General features: G+C 49.6%; 1 protein-coding gene across 1 annotated transcript in view; it reads left to right on the plus strand.

Annotated features, from left to right (window-relative positions):
• Nucleotides 1-8804: 8804 nt before the first annotated feature.
• Nucleotides 8805-9318, plus strand: part of SYNM (synemin) — a 24591-nt gene continuing 24077 nt past the window's right edge. The window contains 2 exon segments of the mRNA XM_024732073.1: nt 8805-9312; nt 9315-9318. The exon segment at nt 9315-9318 is cut by the window's right edge and continues 235 nt beyond it. Of these exon segments, the coding sequence (XP_024587841.1) occupies nt 8880-9312; nt 9315-9318 (437 nt within the window). The 5' untranslated portion in view covers nt 8805-8879.

A 9318-nucleotide genomic window follows, 5' to 3' on the forward strand; every position in this document is an offset into this window, starting at 1 on the left:
GTATACAGGGGTTATGTGTGTATGTATGTGTGTATGTTGCCATCTTAACAATATGAAATCTTCCAATCCATGAACGAGGGATGTCTTTCCATTTACTAAGGTCTTCCTTAACTTGTTTCAATAATATTTTGTAGTTTTCAGGGTGCAAGTCTTACCCTTCTTTCATTAACTTTAGTCCTAGGTATTTTATTCTTTTTGATGCCATTGTAAATGGAGTTGTTTTCTTAACTTCATTTTTCAATTGGGTAGGAGAAGTTCCCAGTATGCTGTCATATGTGACTGCTAAGACTTTCCTCCTTGATGAATTAAGACAGGATACAGGCAGAAGGGGATGCACTACTGTACAACGGTGTGGACTTTGGAGGAAACAGCAATTAGAAAAACTGTGGAATCAGATGACTATTTGCTAAGTGCCCCTGATCCTTTAAGAAAGGAAATGTTGGTCTCAGCCTTACTGTTCAGCAATATAAAGCAAAGTGTGAGGGTCAGAGAAGCTACTTGATTGTTCTCCAAGGCAGAGAGGACAGAAGTCCAGGCACAGTACTTTCTAAGGGTAAGAGAGGCAGCACTTCTGAGAAGGCTGAGTTCTCACACCAGGCAAGTCTCCTGTGTCAAACTCAGGTCCCTGTTGGGGAAGGAGTAGGACTCAGAGACTAGGGACGGGGTATCTGGGTACTGCATGTGAGAACCTTGGACTTCCAGATTCCCCTGGGCCTGCAGAAGTGACCTTCTCCCCCTGTTGGAATACAGAGCCCCCTCCTGCCTCCTGCAAGAAGACCTTGTGGAGGCCACAAATAGGGCAGGTACCTTCCAGGATGATGCTTGCCTTTAGGGGTTGACCACCACCCCCAGACCTATATTTAGGTTGAAACCTCAGCAAACCAAGTGGGGAAGTGCTGGGTCTGCACAGGATGGACAGAAGTTATACACTGAAGGTGCTACAGAGCTTGGCTACCAGCAGTGACTGGAACAGCAGGCCTGCACGAGTTCTGAGGGGGCTGGGTCAGGGAGTCTGTCTGGTGTGTGACAGAGCCCTGGGTGACTGTGGGTATGCTGCTGGGCCGGCCCACATTAAATGACGTAGAGATACCAGAACTTCTGTGGCAAACCATGGAGGAATGGAACAAAAGATTCAAAAGTGGGCATTAGACAGAAACCCACCTGGCTGGCCATGTTCCTTGGGAGACTGTGCGGACACGCCATCTACCAACTTGATAAGGCACCCACAGGTGAGGGGACGAGGCATTGTTGAGAAGCTCCAGGGTGGCTTCTTCTGCAGGAGGAGGGGGTGGTGGTAGATGGGGGCCTCTCTGGAGGGTTAAGGCAGCCGTGGTTCTCAAACTTTAATGGGCATTAAACTCAAACAGAGGGCTTGTCAAAAGCCAGAGTTTTTGATTTAGCAGGTTTGGGTTTATGGCTGGGGAATGTACATTTCTAAAAAGTTCCTAGGTCGTGCTGTTGGCACTAGTTCGAGCACCCCGATACACTGGTGAGAACCACTGGATACGGGCCTAGCAGAGGGCAGGTGGCAGCCTGTAGGCATCAGGAGCAAGATGAGTATAACTACTGTGATTAGCAGCTACCCTGGAATGGTAACCCGGGGTAAGAGAGATGACCTAAGGGATCTACAGAGATGACTCGCAGAACATGTTGCTGTTGGGGAAAGACAAATGAGGCCGCTGACGAAAACATCGTGAATACATACATAATCATGGTAGGTCATTGGCTGATTACCAGACCTGAGTCAGTTCTCAGATCCCATCGACAGAAGGCAGGACCTGACCACCTCCATGATGAGTAAGTACAGATATGATCTCCAGGGCCTTCCGCAAAGGGAGGACAACCATTTACACTGGGGTAAAGGGAATAGCCATTTCTTTCCAAAGCAGTTGCGTACCCATGACCAGGTTCAAATTAACGCTGATGCTCAGGGACGCAAAGCATCTTCCTGACTCTCCTGTAAGAGTAGGGACATATCAGGGTCATGTCCTAAACAGAGCCCTGGCCCAAGACACAGTGGGTTTAGAAGAACAATCTGGGACTGACATATTTGAGGGTCATTGGTATATGGTTGGTATTCAAAGCCACGAGATTGGAGCAGCCAAGTATACACAGTGAAGAGAAGTCTTGCTGAGTGACTGGTGATTAGCAGAGAGAAGAGGCAACACACATTTGAGGCAGCACTGAGGAAAGACAGCATCCTCCCAAAGCCTCCTGTACTCCCCAGACTCCGAGTCAATGAGGAAGGGGCTGTGTCCCCTTCTGCTCTGTGTCCCTAGGGCCCAGCCCTGCCCCTGGCACAGAGGAGGGACTCAGTAACTGGTTTTGAATTATTCCACCATGGCCACCACTGATGAACTCCATGGAAAATGTGTTCAGGGCAGTAACAACAAACATGATGTTCTTTGATGGAAGATTCTTCTTTTTTTAGTTCTTAAGATGAAATGTGAATCTTGTTCTGTTCCTGTTGGGAAGATTAACCAGGGGATGTCTCTTTACCACTTGGGGCCCTTCCCAAGTTCATTTGTAATGTATTGTATATGTCATGACTTTCTAAATTAAGAGAGGGAGGTTGTGCAGGTTAAGTTACTGCGCATTTTTTTTCATACGACAAATGCTATTTTTTTAATGTCTTTATTGGAGTATAATTGCTTTACAATGGTGTGTTAGTTTCCGCTTTATAACAAAGTGAATCAGTTATACATATACATATGTTCCCATATCTCTTCCCTCTTGCGTCTCTCTCCCTCCCACCCTCCCTATCCCACCCCTCTAGGTGGTCACAAAGCACCTAGCTGATCTCCCTGTGCTATGCGGCTGCTTCCCACTAGCTATCTATTTTACGTTTGGTAGCGTATATATGTCCATACCACTCTCTCACTTTGTCACAGCTTACCCTTCGCCCTCCCCATATCCTCAAGTCCATGCTCTAGTAGGTCTGTGTCTTTATTCCTGTCTTACCCCTAGGTTCTTCATGACATTTTTTTTCTTAAATTCCATATATATGTGTTAGCATACAGTATTTGTCTTTCTCTTTCTGACTTACTTCACTCTGTATGACAGACTCTAGGTCCATCCACCTCACTACAAATAACTCAGTTTCGTTTCTTTTTATGGCTGAGTAATATTCCATTGTATATATGTGCCACATCTTCTTTATCCATCTGTTAATGGACACTTAGGTTGCTTCCATGTCCTGGCTACAAATGCTATTTTTGCAGCTTTAAAACAGGCTACCTCTACCCCAAGAAACACCTGTTGTGCTCCTATGAAACAGTGACAAACAAATGGTCTGCCCTCTCAAAATAGCCAGAAGAGCCGTGACAACATGGGGAACGCTCTGGGCTCTAAGCAAGAGTGGCTGGATTCAGTTTTTCAAATGAGGTAGGGCATAAAGATGCTGTGTCCTGAAGGCCTTATATTCTCTTCTTCTTTAGTTCTTGTAGTGAAGGAGGTGTTATCCTCACTCTACCAACAAGGAACCTGGGTGTGGAAGGTTCGAGGACTAGTCCAGGCCTGCTCTCCTGCTCGCTAGCCCCACTCTCCTGGGGAACCCACTGAGCTGCCTGTCATCTGCATTGGTCCCCTGGGTCCTGAGCATCTTCTCCAGCTTTCCTGAGCCTCTGTGTGATTCCTGGGCTTCGGAACTTCATCTATGAGGACAACCAACATTTCCTGGGTGCTGTGCCCCAGGCACTGCACGACGAGCTTCACACAGTACAATGGGCAGTGTGGGGAGTGGGTGAGACCAGGGCCCAAATCCTGCCACTTGTTACTTGCCTGGCCTTGGCCAAGCTGACCACACTGCACCTCCTTTTCCTCATCACTGAAATAGAACTTCTAGTACCTACTTCCTAGGTGGCTGTGCTGATGATGTGAGTTAATCTACGTAAAGAGCTCAGAACAGTGCCTGGCACACACTGAGGGCCCTGCAAGGACTAACTCTGGTTGTCCACCCCGGGGGTTCTCTGTGCGCTATTTTTTTTTTTTTTTGCGGTCCGCGGGCCTCTCACTGTTGTGGCCTCTCCCGTTGCGGAGCACAGGCTCTGGACACGCAGGCTCAGGTGCCATGGCTCACGGGCCCAGCCGTTCCACGGCATGTGGGATCTTCCCAGACCGGGGCATGAACCCGTGTCCCCTGCATCGGCAGGTGGACTCTCAACCACTGCGCCACCAGGGAAGCCCCTCGGGAAGCCCTTCTGTGTGCTATTTTGTCTTCATTGTTACACGGATAAGGCAGATGGGTTGTTGTGCCCACGGCCATGCTGCTGGTAGGTGCCAGGGCCCAAAGCAGCTCTGTTCACTCTGCGCCAGCCTGCCCAGCTTGGACCTTCCAGTCAGCCCCTTGCATTTCCCTTCCTCCACTTGCTTCATCTGCTACCAGGTCAAACCTACTGGGCGGCAGATGTGCCTCCCAGGTCACAAACTTGGGTGTGTAGGGAATCACGGCAGATTTGTTTTTTCTATATCTCCACCTATTTAGGGCCCCAAGTTCCACCACAGTGATGGAAACTCAATATCAGTTTAAGGTTCTAAGCTTCCTTGGGGCTGCACTAGAAGACTTATACAGAGCCAAGGCTCTGTGGGGCTGGGGACCTACCTGGACCTTATGTCACCTCTCTGTGCTGGCATCCACTAGCCTTCCACTCCACTCTATAGAGCCCGTGGTCTTCATCCACATAGGCAGAGGCTGGGACAGTGGGCCCCTATGGACAGTCGAGTGGGTTCTCCACTGTACAAACGTACCTGAATGAGTGAAACTGAAATCCAGCCTGTGCTGTTCTTGCTAAGCTGTGGATGTAGGTACAGGGCTGCTTCCTACCAGCACCCACAGTCTAGGCCATGTACCTACGGCTCCTTCATCTACCTTTTTCTAATTTGCACAGAGGCATCTGAGAGCTGGCTGTGGCCCTGCTGGCGTCACCCCATCCCTGTCTGAATGGCTCCCCTAGGTCCTCTGCCGCTTCTGAGTGGTGCTTGGGCTCCTGGCCTCACTCATGCTGGGGGTGGTCACCTCAGAAATGCCCTCCTGGCCTAGGCTGCAGCTCTTTCCCTCAGGCCTGCTAATTCTCCAAGGGTGCACTGGGGAAGTCAGCACAAGGCCACTGCTCCTGGAGCCACGACGTAGCTGGGATTTTGTTGTCTCCTTGGGGCTCTGCCCAGGAAGGAGCACAAGGCTCCCCTTTCTAGAACCTCTCCAGGAACTACTGTGCTTTCATCACTCCCCTTCATCACTCTCCCCATCTCCTATCTAAGGGAATCCTTTTTTATCTCCCTGGAAACCCAACTCTCCTCAGCTTCCTGCTCTGCCGTCCCGCAGGATTTCCTCCCTAACATTTTGTCTAGACAGAAGTCCTCTCCAAGCCATCAAAACCTGCATTTTTATAAGATCAAAGTCAGGAATACCTATCTGGCCTGGCTTTCTGCCTGCCTCCACTTACACAATGGATGGGAGTTGGAGGCAGGGGGGGAATGAACTATTTGGGGGGAAATCCATTCATTATTCCCTCCCCCACCCCGAATTGTTCCACCATGCTGGGGGGCCCGTGGACCACTGGCCACTCGGCTCCAGGTTCTCCAAGTAGAGAAAAGACCAACCATTCCCATTTCCCCAGCCTAGCCCAGGGGCTGATGAAAAAGACTGGTTCCTCCAGCCCTGCGCAGCACTCCTGCTTCTGGGTCTTCCGGGGAAACTGCCTGGGCGCCGGCTCTCGCCCATCCGCAGTGCCTCTTGCGCAGGGTGGAGGAAGGGATTCTTTTTTTTCTTAAACATCTTTATTGGAGTATAATTGCTTTACAATGGTGTGTTAGTTTCTGCTTTATAACAAAGTGAATCAGTTATACATATACATATGTTCCCATATCTCTTCCCTCTTGCGTCTCCCTCCCTCCCACCCTCCCTATCCCAGCCCTCCAGGCCGTCACAAAGCACGGAGCTGATATCTCTGTGCTATGGCTGCTTCCCCCTAGCTATCTACCTTACGTCTGGTAGTGTATATATGTCCATGCCTCTCTCTCGCTTTGTCACAGCTCACCCTTCCCCCTCCCCATGTCCTCAAGTCCGTTCTCCAGTAGGTCTGTGTCTTTATTCCTGTCTTACCCCTAGGTTCTTCACATTTTTTTTCCTTAAATTCCATATATATGTGTTAGGATTCTTGCTTGAAGCGGCCCTTGGAGGCTTTTCTGGGCTCTCCATCCTCAGGCAGCGCCCCCTGCCGGGAGGTTGGGGAAAATTCTCGCTCTCCTTCAGGGCTCGCGGCTCACAGCCGCAGAGAACTCCTCATCCCACCACGCTTCATTTGCACAGCTGACGACAAGCATCTATTAGTCTCCTGAAATCAGTAAGTGGGGCTAAAATGTAAAGTTCTTCTCGCCAATTCTCTGATATTCCTGAGTTCTGTTTTTATTGCAAATTGGTAACAGGTGAGGTAGATAGTCCTGGAGGTGTTTAACCTGTCAGGGGGGCTGTGGTTAAAAGAAAAATCTAAACCATTGTTTCACTGTAGTGGGGAGCAATTTCTTCTATATTGGACCAATTCTAGAAAATATATTTACGGGCAATTTTAAAACTTCAAAGTAAAAGTGATTTTATTTAATCACACACACACACACACACACACCCATATATACATATACTTACAGCTTAGATTACCCACTATATTGAATAGAAGAATGCCAATATGTCAATAATAAAACGAGGGCTGCAGGACTTTTTTTTTGGCCTTAAGCTATTAATATAGAAGTGTATTTGTTAATATGGTAGCGACGTCGGGGCAAATTTACATTTTTATCAAAAAGAATAATAAAATATACAATACTTATAATAAATTCCATATAGCAAATTGATTCCTGCAGAATGCTTTCAGTGATTTTTGCAGAACTCTGTTGTCCCTCATCAATCTGTGATTGTAATTGATAAACGAGTGTAGCATGACATGAATGTTGGTTGATATTTTTGTTTACCTCAACAAGAAGGACAAAGGTGAAATAACTAAGAAACTTCATTCTCAACAGGAAGCAACTTCTTTGCTAACTCGGATAATAGTTTTGAAACACTAGAAAGATATTTCCTCAAATTTTTGTGCTATTCAAAATTCAGTAGCTACAGACACACTAAGTTTCATCTGCATTATTAACATGTTCTCCATCACTTCTTTAAGTCTAGACAATCAACAGAATTATAAGTCAAGTTGACAGTTAACAAACCATTTACTGATTTCTGCAGTCTGAATACTCAAGCTACCAACACAAAGTCAGAGAACGCGGAGGTGGGTAGAGACACTCAGTAGCACGCGTTATATAGCATTTCCATCCTGCAGGGATATTAGACATCCATAACTTCAAGAACAGATAATAGTAAAATGCAGTAAAATAACTAGGAAGTGATATAAGTATTTATTTCCTTTGTTTTTGTATAATTAATGGTAAACATACATAATTTAATTTTTAATGGTAGCTGGCTGTTATTTTTAACAATAGCTTTTAACAACTGGCTCACAAAATTCCTGATAATTTAACAATTGGCTCTCACAAGCCATTAGGATCTGGCCTGAGCACACCACTGCCAGGCCCCAGTGACTTCTGGGTTCCACAGTGACAGGCACTGGCAGGAGATGGGAGAGCAGCAAGAGGGAAGGGTTGGGTTTTCCTTCTGCTCTGTCCTGGGATGCATCCTGCAGCTCCTGTTCCTCCAGGCTCAGCCAACACTGTTCTTTCCTCTGCCTCTAGGGGGTTAATGGCTTCTTGCTCTTGCTGGTTCCTAATGCTTCCCCATCACATCCACCCCTTTGTAAGAATTTACTTTCATTACACCCCATTAATCATTCCCTTCCCTTTGAGTGTGCCTCTGTTTCCTGGCTGGACCCTTCCTGCTCAAGTCTGCTTCTGGGGTCACAACTTCTAATACTTCTATTCCTAAATATAGGAACTGTGTGTCCTTGGGCAAGTGGCTCAACTTCTCTGAGCTACAGTTTTGTGAGAATTAAGTATGATGCAGTATGGTATGATTTTGAAAGATTAACCAGTGGTACTTAATTTTTTCCTCCTGCTATTTCCTGGTGCCCTACAACTCTTTTCCAAACTGGGCAGCTACACTCTGTAGCAGATGTTTCTCAGGACAGGATTTAAAGCATAAGTAGGGGGAAAAGCATAAATTCCAAAATCCAAGACCTTGAAGGATATCGGGGCAAAGAAAACCTAATGAATGGGAGCAAAGCATCCTGCTGGGAGATCCACTGGTCCCTGAGAAGGCCCTCCTACCCTGCCAAGCTGGAAGAGGTGGGACAGCAGAACCCCTGGTAACGTGGGGAGCTAAAGAATTGAGAACAAATGGCTGCAGGCTGAGTCCAGGCAACCGTGAGCCGCTCTACAGAACCCGATGGATGCGCCAGGGCGGTCCGAGAGACGTTCGTACGGATGGGACTTCCATACAGGTCTGGGTGCTGACGTCACAGCAGCTGTGTGGCCTGATAAACAACGGACAGGTGACGATGTGCACCTGGGTGAATGGGAGAAGGACAGTAACGGGTAGACTTCCTCGGCATTCTTTCTGCGAGTCCTGCCCGCCGTTATCCGACAGCCGGCGACGAGGACTCACGACCGCCCACGCCTTGGGCTGGACAACCGCGCGGCGCCACTGTCAGTCCGGCAGGGGGCGCTGTCCGGCCACAGTGGCCGCGCCGGGCCGCGCTCTGATTGGCTGGAGGCCGTGGCCCGCGCCCATTCCCGCCCTCCAGGCCTGTTAAGTGCAGCCTCTCGCCAGCTCCCGCCCCAGTCTGCGGGCCTCCGGAGTAGCGGTGCGGCAGGAGGGGCACAGCAGAGGGGACAAGACCAGGGTAGGAGGGAACTGGCCGGCTGGGAGAGACCCGGACACCATCAAGATGCTGTCCTGGCGGCTGCAAACGGGCTCCGAGAAGGCCGAGCTGCAGGAGCTCAACGCCCGGCTGTACGACTACGTGTGCCGGGTACGGGAGCTGGAGCGCGAAAACCTGCTCCTGGAGGAGGAGCTGCGCGGCCGGCATGGGTACGAGGGCCTGTGGGCCGAGGCGCAAGCCCGCTTCACCAAGGAGGCGCGCAGCCTGCGGCAGCAGCTAGACGAACTGAGCTGGGCCACAGCGCTGGCCGAGGGCGAGCGCGATGCGCTGCGGCGCGAGCTGCGGGAGCTGCAGCTGCTGGGCGGGGAGGCACGCGCAGCCCGCGGCCGCCTGGACGCCGAGCTGGACGCGCAGCGGCGGGAGCTGCAGGAGGAGTTGGGCGCGCGCGCCGCCCTCGAGGCGTTGCTGGGCCGGCTTCAGGCCGAGCGCCGCGGCCTAGACGAGG

This window comes from Neophocaena asiaeorientalis, unplaced genomic scaffold (genome assembly GCF_003031525.2).
Source record: "Neophocaena asiaeorientalis asiaeorientalis breed wild unplaced genomic scaffold, Neophocaena_asiaeorientalis_V1.1 scaffold362, whole genome shotgun sequence".
Lineage (NCBI taxonomy): Eukaryota > Metazoa > Chordata > Mammalia > Artiodactyla > Phocoenidae > Neophocaena > Neophocaena asiaeorientalis.